At 43.3% G+C, this 18,337-nt stretch overlaps 1 protein-coding gene across 5 annotated transcripts in view; it reads right to left on the reverse strand.

The window, feature by feature from the left end:
- SLC4A4 (solute carrier family 4 member 4) overlaps positions 1–18,337 on the reverse strand; it is a 710,971-nt gene that overhangs the window by 370,957 nt on the left and 321,677 nt on the right. For all 5 annotated transcript variants that reach the window (XM_086961758.1, XM_086961762.1, XM_086961760.1 and 2 more), the window contains one exon: positions 5,564–5,749. In XM_086961758.1, the coding sequence (XP_086817884.1) occupies positions 5,564–5,749 (186 nt within the window). The remainder of the gene's footprint in view (positions 1–5,563; positions 5,750–18,337) is intronic.

Genomic DNA, 18,337 nt, shown 5'->3' on the forward strand with positions numbered 1-18,337 from the left:
CATTTTTTTGAGGGGGAAACTTTAGTGTATGTCTGTCAAAACAGATGTTGAACATACACCGAACGTTTTGCACACTGAAAGGAACCAACATGATGGCGGTTCCTTTCAATGTACAGAGTTGTCCACTGGCCAGGCAGGCAACTCTAAACTTGGGAGGTGGAGTACCCTTGGGATGGCAGAGGTAATGTCCTTCACCACCCCGATAGACATTACACTGTATTTGCCCAGAATCTCAGGATGGTGAAGAGAGACTGGTGTTGGATCTGGTTCCCAATGTTCCAAGGTCGGCAGGTCTAGCCACAAGGTCACATCTCCTCCCATGTTCTCGTCTGCTGGTTTGTAGTCAATCAGAAATTATATTGATGGGAAGGAGTCCACCGACATTAAAAACAAAAGGTGAAGAGCAGTTTTCCTACCATCCTGACAAGAGGTAGCTGTGCAGTAAGTAATTTACTAATACGAGGACATGTAATTGATGAGCATAGTTTGGAATATAAGAGTGAGCTTTCATGTGAGGCTGTACGTCACAATACTGCTGTTGAAATACTAATCTGCTGATTTCTTGTTATCATAATATTTACTTTTATAAACTGTATGATGCATGATTTCCCGCTGCTGCAGTTACGAAAGTTTTTTTTGCAGCTGCTTTTTTTATATTATTAATCTTGTGACAGTGCATAGTGGTATCTTCTGTAATATGCACGATACTGGGTTTTTTTCAATGACGAGTGCTTTTTTTATTGTTAATGTTTGCTATGATTTTAATTAATCGTGAAAATCGAAGGAAAAATTAAACTACGCTATGATGACCTTGCTTTAGAGTCCATATTATTGTCATCTCAGCAGGTCGCAACTTCAATGGGAATATTGTGGAACTATGCCACAATCGAGCAAATTACGCCCACATCCGAACTCTTATGACCAAAAATATGCTAATAGTGGGTATCCCCATACACAATATCTGAAAATATGATGTCCACGAACTAAGACCAATTTTACTAAGCATATTTGTGAACAATTAATATATATGCTCTAGGCTGAGGTAAAAATTAATTTCCAGTTGTGATGGAGTTTAGACCATGCCCTACAAGGAGTAGTGTGTCCTGTTTTATAAAAGCACAACATTTTATTTCCTTTCAGTCACTTCACTATCAATAATAAACAACCTCTCCAGCACGTGAGAAAATAAAGTAAATTCTAATGTTACAGGGATAGGTACCAATCTTTTTGCTAAATTGATCAGGACTAGCATGTGAGGGTGGAAGAGAGAGCCTGGGCAAGTACAAGTGGTGCCAATGGCCGAGACAGTGAGGTACCTACTGTTGGTGAAAGGACAAAGCACACTTTATGATTCTGCATCCTGAAAGATACACATCTGTTGGGCTAAAGAAATAATGAGCACTGTTGCATGTCAGTGTTGAGAAATAGAAAGAAAAGAAAAGCAAACAGAATCTAAAAAGACATAATGTCTTTCATGAACCTAGCAAATGGCATGTAAATGATCATGTGGGCGTGCCAAAAATTGGCAAAAATACAATCAGTTAAATTACATTGCAAACCAGCATCTTAAAGTTAAGAAAGAAGAAAACCACTATCTCTACATTATCAATTTCTGAAGTTATTAAAGTGCTATTATGTTTTTCTCCTCCAGTTTTGTTAACCTTTGTTATTTACTATACTTTGGCAGATAGACCTATAGAAATGGGCTTGACTCTTTAGGATGCAAAGGTGTTCTCGGCTCAGTACAACTGAGCATTTTGCTGCAGTGCATCGTGGGTAGTTTACCAACAAGCAGAGGACACTTACATAAAGAGACTATTTGGTTGCTGGCTTCAATAATTTTGTGCAATAAAGACAGCTGAAATGTACGTACTACAAGAGAGATTACCTGACATGAAAGTCATTTTTAATCCCCAAGTATGATTTATGGCTGTTCTCCGAAAGCCCACTAACAACACGGATCACACCCAGGAGGGACTGCAGTTAAAGTAATGGCTGTTGGTGAAAAAGGATAAGGCGGGTCTGTCGGGACTGCACACCATGACCACACAGGAAATGGGCAGACGGGATTGACAGGTACTTCATATCAAAATATGTGCTTTTTTGTTAAAAAGGTGACAAACGTTAGTGGAACATCTGACACCTCAGAATATGGAGTCCTACGTTGGCACTGGAAGCCAAGTGCCATGCCATATTCCCCTGAATAGCAACACAGGTCGGTAGGTCTAGCTAGAAGACCATTTCTCCTCCCAAGCTTTCTTATGCTGGTTTGTAGTCAATCAGGAAAGTTATTGATGGGAAGAAGTTCACCCGGCATTAAACACAATAGTGGAAGAGGTAGGATAGGGGCGTCAAGTAACCCACTCTAAGCTTCCTCCCGAGTTTAATTGTCGGTTATAAAGATTCTACATTTTTCAAGTCCTCCACCAAGAAAGGTGCTCTTCCAAGCACTGTTATCTGTTCCTACTCACATGGGCCAATGACAGGCCTACAGACATCAAAGGGTAAAACAAATGTAACTGAAGACTAACAAGGGAAGTAATGGAGCAGTTTCCCTATCTGCCTGGCAAGAAGTAGCTGTGCATGCATATGAAGCGGCATCTTGTAGGCATAGTGGAAATGTACAAGAAGCAACAGAGGGGGGATGTAGTTCTGCAGCCCAATTCCAAATGGACATTGAGAAGCAGGGCATGCTTCAGGCTCTTAAATTTACTTGGAGTCTCTGTAAAGAGGTGGGAGGGGAGGCAGAATGTTGAAGCCAGCGGACATTTGTTCCAAAGGCATAGAGGCCGACATTCTAAGGATGGACAAAGGAGGGCCTGTATTGACCATTTCACAGTTTACCCAATACTCAGATTACATGTTTCGTTGGTATTTAATTTGTTGAAGGCATAGAACACATATAGGAGTCCGTGATCATGCACCGCCTGATAAGATCCCAGCTGGTGCTGCTTGCTGCTCAAGGGCCACAGCACCTGGGTATTGGAAAGGGCTTTCCACCAAATTAGGGCCAGAATAAGTAATTTACAGATATGGAGACAAATAATGGATGAGCATACCTTTGAATGTAAGAGTGTAGCTTTCATTTGAGGCTGTATGTCACAATTTCGCTGTTGGAATATCGACCTGCTGATATATTGCAACCATAATATTGACGAAATTAAAGTCAAGGTACATTTATTATCATAAAATGCACCATTCGGAGATAATATTTTTGTCATATCGGCAGGTCGCTATTTCAATGGTGAAATTGTGGACCTATGCCCCATGTGAGAAAAGTATGCCCACAAGCTAAACCTTATGGTCAAAAATATGCTGCTGATGGGGAGAACCACACACAACATCTGCAAATATAATACCTGTAACTTAAGACATGGGCCCAGATGTAGGTAAATCTGATTTACCGACTCTAGAATACCGAATTTTACCAATTCGGTATTCTAGATTCGGTAAATCAGATGTAGGTAAAAATTCGGTAATTTTTACCGAATCTGTATGATTCGGTAATTACCGAATCGGTATTTACCGATTCGGTAATTGCCATTGATTCCTATGGGCCTACAGGCACATAGGAATCAATGTCAATTACTGAATCGGTAAATACCGATTCGGTAAAATTACCGATTTTGCAAGGGTGACAGGGTGTCACTTTGACACCCTGTTGCACCCCTGATTTTGCCTTGTTTGCCATGTGACACACATACATGCCCTTAGAGCATGTCTGTGTCAAACATGGCACAGGTGTACATGCACAGATGTGCATGCACACTGGAATTCGTTATTTACCATGTAATAGTATTACATGGTAAATAACAAATCGGTAATGGCCCGTGGCACTGTTTCCAGTGCCACCTACATCTGTATTTACTGATTCTGTAAATTTAGCCTACCTACATGTCAAATCCCAAATACCGGTCGGTAACGGCCGTAATCGGCCGTTACCGACCGGTAATTGGCGACCTACATCGGGCCCCAAATGTACTAAGCACGTTTGTAAAGAATGAATACGTTTGCCCTAGACTGAGATCAAAATAGATTTACAGTTGTAATAAAAGTACTAGATTTTTTTTCGTTTCGGAGGCATTTCACTCTAAGAACTACTAACCTCTCCAGCACATGAGTAAGCAAAGTTTTGGCCACAAATTCTCAAGTCAGATGGGTGCCAATCTTTCAGTTGGCTGATCAGGGTTAGAATTTGAAAGTACAGACAGAGAACCTAAGGGGATGATGCAGATACAAGTGCTATCAATGGCCGAGGCATCGATGCGCCTACTGTTGATTGAAGGACAAAGTACACTTCATGATTCTGCATCTCAAAAGGTACACTAGGCCATGGGCTAATTAACAAGTGATGAAAATGTTGTCAACACACGAGTCTCTGCTATCTGTTTGACTAAAGAAATAAAGAGCCCTTTGCTTGACAAAGGAGAGAAGAAGAGAGAAAAGGAACAATAGCTCACAGATTCCACGAAGAAAGACTCTTTCAGGAAACTAGCAAATGTAATGTAAACGATCGTGGAGACGTGCTATTTGGGCAAAAATAGTAAGACATGAATTACATTGCAAATTGGCAACTTAAAGATGAAGAAAACCCCTATCCCTCCTTTATCAATATCTTAAGTTAATAAAGTGCTGCTATTTTTTCTCCACCAGTTTTTAACCTTTGTTATTGGCTATATTTAGGGAGATAAGTCTATAATAATGGGCTTGACTCTTTAGGGACTTCAAAAGTGTTCTCAGTTCAATACCTTGGAAGCTTTGCTGCAGTGCATTGTGGATGGTTTACCGACAAGGAGAGAACACTTGCATAAAGAGATTATTTCGTTATTAGCTTCGTTATTTCATGCCATAAAGACAGCTGGCATGTGCTACAGGAGAGATTACCTGACCTGAAATGCATTTTTAATCCCCAGGTATGATTCATCGCTGTTCTCTGAAAACTGACTAACAACACTCATCACGCCCAGGGGGGACAGCAGTTAAGAAATTGAAAGTTGCCGACAAAGGATAAGGTGGGTCTGTATGATCTGCACATCATGAACACGGCAAACGGGCAGACTGGATTGAACTGGTAGTCAATATCTGTCTTCAAACTTTTTTTTGTTTTGTTCTATCAGTGGATTTAGCCAGGTGGAACATCTGACACCTCAGACCATGGTGTTCTGTGTTGGTCCATAAGGGACCGGTGCCATGTCTTATTTCCAGGAAATCCACATAGAACACATTTTCAGACAATCTGAATGTGAATCACTAATATAGTGAGTGGTTGACCTGAAAACCTGGCACGGACACAGGCAGAGTTGGACCCCACCAGCCTTATAATTATATGTATTTTTCCTGATCACAGTTTCTGTTAAGAGCCAAACTAACCATGGTGAAAAACCAGCAATAGCCATTTGTTGACTCGTTTCACAAGCTCCACTGATGAATCACAACTCAAAGAGAAACACCACATATTACTGGCTGAATTGGACCCCTATCGAGCGATGAAATTGGACAATAAAAGAGACCAAACCCTCTAAATATGGAAAGTGTGCCTGTCAGGACAAAAAAGTGTACTCACTGAGGGGTTTGAGGATGCTGGCACTTGTGTCGTCTGCATTTTCCGTGTCAGATTTCTCAACATCTGAATTGTTATCGGAGTTCTTTTCACGCTCTTTTTTATCCTTGTGGCCAGTCTTCCGCCTGTGACGTCTCCGCCGCCTGTAACTCTTCGGCACGTGGACTCCAATGTAGACAGTGTGATGACCTATGAGCATACCAAAAGCGGTTATCAGAAACGTAAAACCATCTTCATGTTTCATCAACATACACCACCATCCCCCCCTGCAGCAGTCTTTCAGCACATGTTCTGGACGTGTCCCACACTGCAACACTATTGGCAGTAGTCCACGATACCCTCAGATTAATCAGCACTATCCCAGGGATCGACACATGGGAGGCATGCACACTGGGAGTCTTTCGGAGGCGAAAAATAGATAAGGTACAGCTATGCTTCGCGTCCCTGTTATTATTACTAGCGATGAGAGCCATGCATTAGAGAACTCCAGGAGAGCCCACGGGGGAAGGTTGGGCGGGAGCCATTAAAAAATGGTGTGCGGCAGAAGAAGATGCGATCCGAGAAGAGGAAACAAAGGGCACCCGTAAGCACCACATATCTATGGAATGGGCGCAAATCCTATACCAGATCACCCAGCACACCAATCGTGTGGAACCCTCAGAGACCCCTAATAACCAAGTGACGTCTGTCATGCCAACCCCACCAGCCAGCAGCTCTGCCGCGCGAGTACGCTTGTCCTTGGAAGACACTCCCCTAGGACCCACGCCACCAGATGCAGCCCATGAACCTGTGATGTAAACTAGGCAATTCCCCAAACCAACCCCCCCGCACAACACAGCAAGATGGTTTCTAGAACAACAAAGCACGCTTCATGGAGGACCTACTGCCCCTCCCATCTGCACTCACTCTCCCCATCATCCTTCGCTACTGATCCCGCACTAATACCCCAGTATAGCACCCAGATGTTTAGTTCTGGATACAACTCCGGTACCTAACCACCACCAGAGAGGGACTGAGAACACGGCCACTCACTAGCACAGTACATTCATAATACTCATGGTGACAGAGAATAGACTAAGCCCCGTCGTTTCGTCTCAGCAGGCTAGGAAAACCCAGCACACCCCAGCCTCACATCATCACCCATGCACTATGTAGGAACTACATTGACTCGTTACCACAACTGCGAGAGACTGCAGCTATAAATGTGCATCGGACTAGTCTATGATACCTTTGTATGCCTAAGTATGCATCTCAAGTTTAAAGCCATTGCGAATGTTTAACTGTTTCGAACATGTTACAAAATCAATAAAAACATTTAAACGAACATACACCACCATCCCTCATCAATCTGGCCCCAGGAGCTAAGAGCACCACCAACAACACTGAGAAAAGTGAGTGACCAGGCATGAGCATTGTCAATATCATCATTGTTAGTGTATTTCAGTTAAAGTCAATAATAAAAAAAAAGTAAAATAAATACGAAAACATTGCGTTCAAAGTTATACATCAACAGCAGCAAAAGACTTCTATTTTGAAAGATAATCTTGAAGGTCGGATCTTAATTTGATCGCCTTAATTATAGAGCGATCACCACAAAATTAACAAATGTGGAGAGTAAAAATTGTAAGCACAATAAAGCTACCGTATATCCTTCAAAAATTCCAATAATCGAATGAGATGTATTTAAGTGGCAATAAAAACATCAAATGCAACATTGTTTGCACCGAGAATGTTTCACAAAGGCGAAATGAACACCTAGGGTAGACAGGGCCGGACTGGCCAGGCAGGGCTTCGGGCACTTCCCCGGGAGGCTGGAGGGGTGAGGGGTGGGGCATTTTTTTTTACTGGGGGCTGGTTTTGCAGCTGTACTGCAATATAGGCCCCCAGTAACAAAAGCAGCAATGCTTCGCACTTGCACCTGCCCCCACTCCCCGTAGGGCTGGTCCGGCTAAAGTGCCAAGGTTAGTTCTTCTCCTGCTGCACCTATCAGGCTGTATAGTGGGCCAATGAAATCAAAGAAAGCTGTCATTCTAAGGTACCATTTTGAATAAGTAAATGAAAAAAATATCTAAAGAGAAGACCAATCAGGAACTTCTTCAGATATTGTCATAAAGAAAGCTGCCTGAAAAATCCCAATTTGAAATCTAACCATGGAGGGCTTGGATAATGCACATGCTGCATTGAAGGTGCAGATAAGGGATCAATACCATCATCCACGTCCACAGAATGGGGGTTTCTTCTGCCAAGAACATGTAGACTGTGGAGGGCCTTACTAACCTAGAGTCACTTGTGTTAGTGTTAACTCTACTGGAAACACATGGTAGCACATGACCCTACATTACCAGAGAGCTGCCTGCACCAGGATCTTCCCCCGGATGAAGCAAAAAGGATGCTGCTTCATCTTCAGAGAGAAAGACTTGGGCACGATTCTCCTGGAAAAGTCACTTTCTACGTTGCATGAGTAAGAGAAACAATTGATGGGTAGAACTGTCATCATGTTGTCAGGAGGGCAACATGGTGGGAGCTTTTGTTGTTCTCTGACATTCTTAAGCAGAATTAGTGTGTGTTCAGTGTGGCTTTGGTGACCACAGGGTTAAGGCTCTGCAACCCCTTTTCTTGAGATTGTTTCTGAACTATTTCAAGAATTATAACAAGGATCAGATTGAGGGGCAGGCTTGTGTCCCAAAAGAGAGCCTCACAAGCAAATGTGCCAAGAAACAGGAATGCAAAGAATGCAAAAGGAATGGAAAGGAGACTTTGAAAAGATAATCAATAGAGAAAAACATAAGCCAGAGCCACAAGTCAATAATAGCTTGAAAAAAAGTATTACTACAAAACAAACTGTTGAAAATCTAGCAACGATCATAAAAATAGTAACCAGGCTTTCTTTTGTCAAAGGGTTACATTTGAAAAGGGAACAGATCCTCATGAGTGAAGTGATCGCATATATCAGATGAGGCAGACTTATGCAGAAAAATTAAGGGGTTGATTTAGAGCTCGGCAGATAGGGTCCACCAAACTCACGGTCCATGTAGAGGCTGATGGACTAAAAGTATGTTGATGAGGGGGCTTACTCTGGCTTTGTCACCAACATACTCCTCCAACGGACCGACAGAGTACAGTCCGTCAGATATTATCCATCCGACCAACTGCCCTGGTAGTGAAGTACAGTAAAAAATAAAATTACCTCTCCACACCATGGTAGAAAACTCCCATATTTGGGGGTTATTGTTTTTTTATTTTGCAAAAACCAACTCCCGCTTGGGGAGTTTGTTTTTGAAAAATGAAAATGTTTTAAAGTTCAATGAGCAGCCATCTTGTTTGACTGAGCCACCCGACAACTTTCCACAATATTTGCAAGAGCTGCCGTCGTGGTTTCTGTCAATGTTAGGAATAGTCCACGCACTGATGGGCAACTCTGGATTTAACAGACAGGACCCTCGGACAATGCCTTCTTCCGCCCGACAGAGTACCCTCCATCCACCAAACTCTAAATCAACCATTCAATCGGTCACCAAGGTACTCAGAGAAGATTACAAGCTGGAGGCGATCAGCATATGGAAATGAATATGCTAAATGTTTTTTTAATAGTATTTTTTTATATCTTGATATTGCACTCCATTAGAAATTGCCTTGCAAGCCCAATGCTACATGTCGTAGATCATTATTATTTTCCTAAAATAAAGTCAGAATTTGTGACACAGCAGCATATATTGTATTAGAAGTTTGACATTTCTGTTGTTTAAGTTTCCTTCAAAGTTCTGTGCATTTATTTTCTGACCTGGGATTGCTTGCTTTCAGTGCACGCTCATTACTCACTCAAACCTCGCCCTTTCTGTTGTTCTTTGAGTAAGAAAGAAACATTGCAATTGTAAGCCTTGAAAGAGGCTATTGTGCCGCCATGCTTTTCAGGTTTGATGAAATAGGAGTCATGGCCACCGGGGGCCACCAGAGAAAGCTCTTTTCATGAGCATTGAACCTGCATTGATCTACGTATTCACTAAGTTTATTTTATAATTTGAAATAGTCACAACATGAATGGCTTGTGCAATCATGTCAGCCTGTCAGAGACATACACTGGAGACATAGTGTTGCCTTTTACATACGTTGAGGCTGGGACAACATGTCTAAAACAAACGCTGTACCTTAATCGGCAATAAATCAGCATTAATTTAAATTATCACTGCCATCCGGAGTTTATTCTGACGTCAGGTAATGTTCATTCATCCCATAATTAGAAATGATTATCCCATATATTACTCGTACCCATACATGGCATATGGCAGATAAATGAACATAAGGAAGATTACTGATAAGGCATAAAAACTCATTAAACCAATGTCATTCGCCAATGTCAACCCATTGTCAAGCATTAACATCCGCATTACGTGGAACAAATAACAATATAGGAAAAACAATGGAACAAATAAAACCGGAATTTTTAGTGAACGTAATAATCAATGAGGGTTATCATTTTTTGAAGCTTCATTCCATTCAATTCTTTCCCCATAATGTTTTTTTTTTACAAATGAAGGGCCCCACTCATATACAGTAATTCACTCCTGTTTCAAGTCAAGGTCTTTCGAATGCCCTAAAAATGGAAGTGAACTTTCTACAAAGCCAATGGGCCTGATTCACAAAGATAAACCTACACTTATATGTAAGTTTACACTTGCTCTAGTAACTTTACTACTGTTTTGGTATGCACATACTACGAGTGTAATTTTGCTTTTAGTAACTTTACCAGTAGTTAAATTCCACTCACAGTTTGTGAATCAGAAAAAGTAGTAAAGTTATTACAACAAGTGTAAACTTACAGAAAAGTGTAAGATTACCTTTGTAAATCAGGCCCTGGGAGTTTTAGATTCATTGGAAGGAATGTAGTGGGGAGTCTCAGCGTTAGCCAACTGAGCATCAATTGCAGCTCGGAGAAATCTTTTATTAGAAGCCTGACTCGTGGATGCAGCACAGAAACCGACAGTATTTCACATGTCATTCTAAGGGATTCACCTCTTTGGGGCAGAATCGACAACTTATTCAAGAAAAAGTCATCTTATCACAACAGTTAATGGAATGTGGCTTGCTGAAGGTTTCAACTTCCCCAGACTTGAAGAAGACTTTTCGTCAGTCATCCAGAAGACAACAAGTAATGGCAGGGACAAGGAAAGAGATTTAGGGTAATATCTAGATTACGTTCTGGCAATCTCTATTAATCCCAGTTCTAACTGTCCGCATCTCTGCCTTTACAACCCATCTGTCTTACTTTTGACCTGTCTGGTCTTCACAACAGGTTTGGAATGTTGAAAGAATGCTGAGAATGTCAACCCCTTGGGGGCACCCAGGTCAGGGTGGGTGAGCCTTGCATTTCAGCAAGAAGTTTTTCCTGTGTCAAGGACGTGTGATCAATTTCTCGTAACTTGGTCAATGACAATAAGACTAGGAGTAATGAAGATTTCCGGCAAGTATTCAGGACATTATTTACTATGGGAGAGGCAAAAATAGCGCAAAGTGGATTTGTACGTTTTTTAACCTGTCGAAAACTATTCATAGCGTCAGTCTATTTTTTGACTTTACAGTATCGCAGTCAAATTTGACATGGAAGGCAAATACCCAGACAAAGATTGTGTTAGGCTTGAGTTACTCGTGTTATTGTTATGGGGAGAGTTACAGGGGTAATAATCATGTGAAAAGTCAAAGTTTTCCCTCCTAGCGAAAACAATTGTTTTGATATCCCTTCTTCACTAAACCCATGACCTATTTCTTTTAAATGGTCACTCTCAGTGCAAGCTTCAGCTGTCCTGTGCGCTAAAAGGATACATTTAACAGAAGTAATTAGATACTTAAAGATTGACTACTCTTACTCCAGAACACGTTTAACATCGCTTGATCAAATGGTCAAAACAGAAGACTTATTATAACACTGGAATGTTGGGAGCTCAGTTGAAGACAGTGAAGTAGCTCGGGGCTAATTATGGCTAGTATAAACCTTTTGCTTCAACAGTCCAATGTTTGCCCTTCTGTTTCTCCCTTTTTAATTTCAAACAAGTCTACTCTCAGTGGGTGGAATGTTCTAACAGCATTGTAGCAGTTTCTTCCTCAGGCTATAACAGTAGTCAAAAGGCGCCCCCTTCTTATAGAGCCTCACCTGTGGCTCTGGACTATAATTTGGGTTCAGGGCCTTTAAGAACAGGCAAAGTTCTCTACAGATGGCTTTAAGGTTATATTTGAATACATTGGAGGAGAGGATTGGTGGAACTAACTCAAATAATTTTCAGAGCAACATATTATTCTTATAAAGATTCTGTCCATTTTGTACAAACACTGGACACATTTGTGAGGGATATAATTATTACTTTTGACAAATAATCAATCCCATAAGGCATTTCACCACCCATCCCCACGTGGACCTCTCATGAAAAAATCCTATGTGTCAGGGAATAGTACACTGAATCAAGCAGTGATGTATTTCATCAAGCAATATCTATTAGCCATTAAACAGTGGTCACACACTTATATGCCAGCATCCCATCAGCCAGTAGTCAGACATTAGAAAATTCTCTTGCTGAGAATCAAATGGTCTATCGTCCGCCATATGCACCCCTTATGCTAAAAGTCCATCTCTATGGTGCCTTTCACCCAATAGTCTTATTGCCTTACCTACAGTTAACATTTCTTTAACCTCTTCTATGCGGCTGGAATTCCCCTGCCGTGCGGGCAAATTCCACGGGCGCGAGGAACGGAAGGCCCCCGGCCGACCTCCGCAAACGCCCACCTTGACGTAATGTAAGAGGCTAACGAGAATGGGCACTCAATTAGGAAGGTATTACACTGTCAGACAATACAGTCATGAAGAAGCCTGCGATAGCTGATGAGGGATTTGAATGAAGGACTATTAGTTTCTACAACCTATAAGAAGTATCCAAACCAACCATAGCTGTGATGTATTGGATCTGAAGAGCCACACACCCTTCTATCAGTTTTAGTGCCATGACAGACACCCATGGAGTCTGACTTAAATGATAGTGAAGAACTGTCTGCAGTCTTCGCTAGCCTGACCCACGGCCCATTCCTCTAGTAAGAGCTTGATCGGATCTATCAAAACCAGATAAACAGCTAGACTATCAACCTGGCTGTGCTACTAGCTATCTTAGTGCTGTTGGCTGACTTCAAAAGGAAGGCTCAAAAGTCTTGACCCGCCAGCTCTGGTGTTTGATTTTAGCTGGCCGGTGGAAAGCACATGGAGCAGCTAGCCCAGAAACCTTCCCCAGCCACACTGCATGAACAGGCTTGAGTTATGGCCCAAACTCTGATGTCCTTACTGACTCCAACCCAAGGTAGACTTGAGTCACTTGGGGGCAGTAGAGGCTCAGCAGTGCACTATAGCCCAGTGCCAAGACTGGGCTTGAGTTATGTGTATGGTGGTCAGAGAGAGAGAGTTCTAGGCCAGAATTCTTAGCTTAAACCGCAGGCCCATACCTGTATTGGGGGTCTACAGGGCAAAGGCCTTCACTCACAGAGCTGTAGGGTTTTACCTAGAGTGGGGGCAATGCCTGCATCCTAGATAAAGCCCACATTACCTCCAGTGGGGCTACAGTCAGGGAGGAGAGCTCTTTCTTCTGACAGTATGAAGGAGAACAGTTGTCTCCAGTGGTGGAAGGACACCTGCAGTTTTCCCAGCCCAGCCATCCTCCTCTGCTCAGCTTTGCATAGAGAAGTGTGGCTTAATGGTTAGAGCAGCAGACCCTGATGCAGTAGTCTGGCCGGGACAAGGGTTCAATTACCGCCTCTGCGGGTCTTGGGCTCAATTTCCTCGGACCTGATAATTCTCGCCTCGGTGCCTAATCTAATCATGGGTCCCACGCTGCACCTCTGGGCAATAGCTTGCTTAATCTCTACAATGGCCCCAACAACGCTGAGGATGCCTGACTTCACCTTGGGGGTGCCCAAGAGTGGGCTCCTCACAGGGAAAGGCCAGGAAGGGTTCCTCGGCGGTATTTGTACAAGCCCCGAGATGCCTACGGGTAGTCGTGCGCTATACAAGTACGTAATCATTTCATTTCATTTCATTTGCTGCACAGAGAGGAAATACATGTCTGTTTTGGGCAGTCTTAGCCTTAGCCCTGGTCCAGTTTAACGACAGAATGGTGGCAGGTGTCCCGGTCCTCCACCTTGTAAGAAGCTGTGGTGTGTTAATGACCAGTGAAAACATAGTTATTAGTGATTATTACGTTCTACTAAAGCCACGATCGCCCAACTTGTCTGGAAAAGGAGAATTTTAAAGTGCTGCATATTACATTATCGAGGTAGAGTATGGGAAAGTTATCAGCAGGGGAGTTGTTTCCTGCAACATGTTTTCCTATTCTGAAAGAGGAGCACAGCAGCTCTCTTTATACTAACATTTGAAGTAAAAAAAAACATTGCTTATTTTAAGGGGTCGGCTGAATGAGGGAGCAGAGAAGGACATTTAAAAAATAAAGCACTAAAATAAATATATAAATACAATAAAGGAGAGGCTAAAAGAGGCAACAGTCAGAGAGGGGCCCATACCTAGGAAACATCACCTGCCAACTGTTTAACAATGTCTCATATCTGTAACAGAAATCATTTGAAACTTTGGCAGTGAGCCAACTTCACCTTGCACAGGCAGGGCCTCCCTAACGTTTGCGCCGTTTTAGTGATATACTCAACACAGTCCCCTCGGTTGACCTTGAATTGTGCCCATAAAGGGATGTATAGAAGGGGCCCTGTCCCTGTGATAACCTCAGCTGCATTCATTTACAGTGAATTGTTCTCATGGGAAACGCTTGTTTGCCCAAACAAATCGGAAACGTCTCAGAGTTACACTGGCTTGAAGCAATGGTGTCAATTGTTTCCTGTCAGTCATTCTGGAAGGAGCGCAGACATATTATCGCAAAGCCCACTGCAAAGTAAATAAAGGCAGAACCGAATCACTTCCTTTCATGAGGGATCATATCTCGCCTGGCACCTATACAGAAGGGAAACTAATGCATTGAAAGTGAACGCTTTGTGCTCGGGACGAGAATAAATTAGACCTCATCCGTGCTACAGTGAAATCTACAGCCAGCACTGGCACTGAGCGAACAGCACAGACACCCAGCACGAGAAGCACAGCACGACCATGGGCAGAACTTCTCCGCTCCAAGAAAAACGAAAAAAAGTGTAGGTCCGTTTTGCATGGAGGCCCCTGGCAGGGATTTGGTAGCCTCCGGCTCTGTACCACTTCCAAACACCCTGACCCCCCCCCCCCCCCCCCCTCTTCACTGGCCTCTGCGCTCCACCCGGACCCCCTCTTCCGGGGCCCCCTACCTACGCTCCCTGCCCAGGGCCACCATGAGCCTAGAGCCGCCCCTGATTGGGTGCAAAGTCATATATTTTCAGGTTATTCTGAATGGGGACAAATGAAATATATCGAAATACTACAGCCTGCCACAGCACTCAGGAGTGCAGTTTTCCACAGCATTCAACTGTGCATGTTTCTGTGAGACAATGATCGGTCTGACACTCAACACTTGGTGCTCAGCAGAGAAGTAAACGAAAGACACGGCGTGCCCATTGTAGGAAAATGGAACATCCTGCGTGAGGAGCCATTACATCTGCTTAAATAATGTTCCAGGCATGACGAGCATCCCTGTTCCTAAATCAGTTAATCGTCCATCAAACTGCTGTTCCAGAAAATGAAATAATGCAAGACTTGATGACTTGTTATTCCACGCTGCTGCCCACCTATGCCCTGGAAAAACCAAATTATATATACGTTCTGGACAAATATTCCAATGTGCGTCCAACGAGCTTATAGGCTTCTGGTAAAGTATTCCGGGTGCTGCCAACAATATGATGACGACCTGTTAGTCCGGCAGGACGGGTGCTGAAATATGGCACCACTGTCCTTTATACCAGACTGAAATAAAGCGATGCCCGTAGTGCCAAAGGACTTCTAGGAGCATCAGCCCGATTAGCAGGGTGACAAAGTAGGTGTAAGTTACTGATTGTTCTGTGATTGGTGAACATACAGGCACAGACATCAGACAGCACGGCTATTCAACAAATTAGACACTCCCCAAATGGTAATTGCACGTTGGCCTCGTATTTAATGTAAATGTAATGTAACATTGCAGTTTCCATGTCCATATTGCTGTTGCATTGGGGGGGGGGGGGGTGTAAATCACACTTTGCCATGCCAATTTTACAATTCCTGAATATGTACAGCACATTTCACCATGCCAGTGTCCACACTGCTCTGCATGCAGGAAAGGTTTCCGCGCTGCCCTGCATGTAAAGCATATGTATTATACGGGTTTCCACAGTTCTCTGAATTTAAGGCTCTATTGCCTTTGTCATGGAAGAGATTGGGAGCCTGTGTACCGTTTACTCGTCACAGCTCCCTGTATGTAAAGCACACTCTGCCCCGAGTGTTTCTGAACTGACGGTTTGTATGGCACTACTCGACTGGAAATGGGGCTTTAGGATTAAGCAAAGTGGTAATGTGCACTTCATGTGTTGCCCCAAAGTCCTCTATGTAAAGCCACATTCACCTGCCCGTTTTCCTGTCCCTGCCATTACTCGCTGCAGTGCGGCAGCACTGCCTGTACCTGAAGCACAGACATGAGGTTCTGTGGCCCAGAGCCCGCACGCGCCAACTTCTGCCGGTGGCACAGTAAGGCCGTTAGTGCGCGCGCACATTAGAAGCAGACATTCGGTGCTGACGTCAGCAGCTCGCTGACACACAGTGCTGGAGTCCCATGCTAACAATGTAAATGGCGCCAAGGGAGCGGCTGTCAATAGTGCAGCAAGTGCAATGGCCTTAAGAGGCCCACAGAACCCAAACAATGGCTGTACTATCCGGTAGACGGCGCAGGGGTTGGTTTGGGGCCATGTCCTAACCCAGCCCCTCGGAGATTTCTTAGCTGGACTATCCAGTTATTGGCAGAATAATCAACTGTAAACACAGTCATGTCCCATGATCAGTGCTTGAAATGGAGAAATAAAAGTGCAGGTTATTAGTACTAGAGTACCTGCTTGTTTCTGAGAAGTGCTGGTACTCTCCCATTAAATGTATTACGTCACTTTTGAGAAGTGCCGGTACTCTTCCTCTCAAAATAAAAAAAAGTGCTGGTACTCCGTACCGGACAGTACCGCCCCATTTAAAGCACTGCCCAAGATGTATGCAACAAGCAGCTACATTTTTAAAATATGTCTTTATGCCGGCGGAGGCCTGGATTCACAGGGCATTCATGCAAAAATTGTGGCAACACTGAGCCCTCTTCCATCTCCCTTCAAGGGACTCTTTAAGTTGTGCCACACAGTATGGGTTCTTCTTTTTCGCTAGTTCAGAAAGATCTAAAAACCTGAACTGCGGCATGATACTTTTTTTTTCTTTACTGAAAAGCGTGCGTAGGTTGCACATTTTTACGGGGTCAGGAACTGGTGGGGTGCTCACCCTCTCTCTCACTACCGGCCATAAAATATTGCATTAATCAGTTTTCCTAAACTTTGCAGTTTCACCCCCATCCATCACTTTACAGCATGTCCGGTTTATGTCTAAGAGCCAGATTTAGATCTTAGAGGATGGGTTAGTGCGTCACCACAGTGACAGATATCCTGCCCTCTAGGGGCAGAATGTTCTAATAGCCTTAGAGCCCTCCATAGCAAGATCTAATGGCCATTAAAGGGCTCCTGCGGCTTGGAGCTTTAATGGCCAGCAGAGTCCACTACGGCGGGATCTAAGGCAATATTCTATGTCAGCTGCTCTGCAAACCCTTTAACATTCGCCTTATTTGCTTCTCTTCCTTGGACAGACCAGCTTTCAAACCACTGAGATCTAGTACACCAGACAACTTTTGGAGTTGATTTTGGGATGCGAGTAAGTTGATCTTACCTCGCCCCATGCTCTGTTTATTTTCTATGAGGGGTATAGTTACCCACTAATCTGAAATTAAAGGGGTGAACACTGAGGCCCAGACCATGGCGTCATTTAGTGGGAGGAGATACACCCAGCATGCTGTCATGTCCACCTAGGCACTACCCTCACCCCAGAAATCACTTCTCCACTCTGATATAGATTCCTTAATCAGACTCCATTTTTAAATGTACTTAGTGTTAGCCTAATTTTAGTTATTCCCCTTTGTTGGTTTTGAAAATATGTTACAACTCCTCACTGTCACTCTGTAAAAATACACCTGGGTCTTCACTAAGGTACGGGCGTCCCCGGGTGGCTGGGTTATTCCGTCAGTACTTATGAAATGCCACTGTTCGAAGTAAAGAACCTATCACTGGCGTCTTTCTACAAGTAATTTCAGAAAATGACTCTCAAGAATATATAGATCATTTGCCTCTCAGTCTGCAGACACAGCTGTCTGAACTCCTAGCCCACTACTGCCTGCAAGAGTTTGCATTTCATTGTACTCTCTGCTTTACTTTCTTTCCTCTTGAGCATGGAAGACATTATTTTTAGGATGGGATTCATTCTGCTAGGTAAGATGACCAGAGGCCAATGGTCCACAACGGTACTGGGTATCTGGAAGCAAAGAGGTAGACTTGCTGTCCTGCCTAGAACTGAAGAATTGACATTCTTGTAAACACGACCATCAGTACTTCTGAAAATGACGACCTGGGGTTTCTGGAAAGAGACTTAAATGGCCAGTTTCAGGTGCTTCATAACGTCAACATTATGTATCACACTTGAACACTTACAAAAGTCACAGCAAAAGTCATAATACACCCAAATAGCGGAAAGCATATATAGCAAAAATGTCAATC

This window comes from Lissotriton vulgaris, chromosome 3_1 (assembly GCF_964263255.1).
Source record: "Lissotriton vulgaris chromosome 3_1, aLisVul1.2, whole genome shotgun sequence".
Classification (NCBI taxonomy): Eukaryota; Metazoa; Chordata; class Amphibia; order Caudata; family Salamandridae; genus Lissotriton; species Lissotriton vulgaris.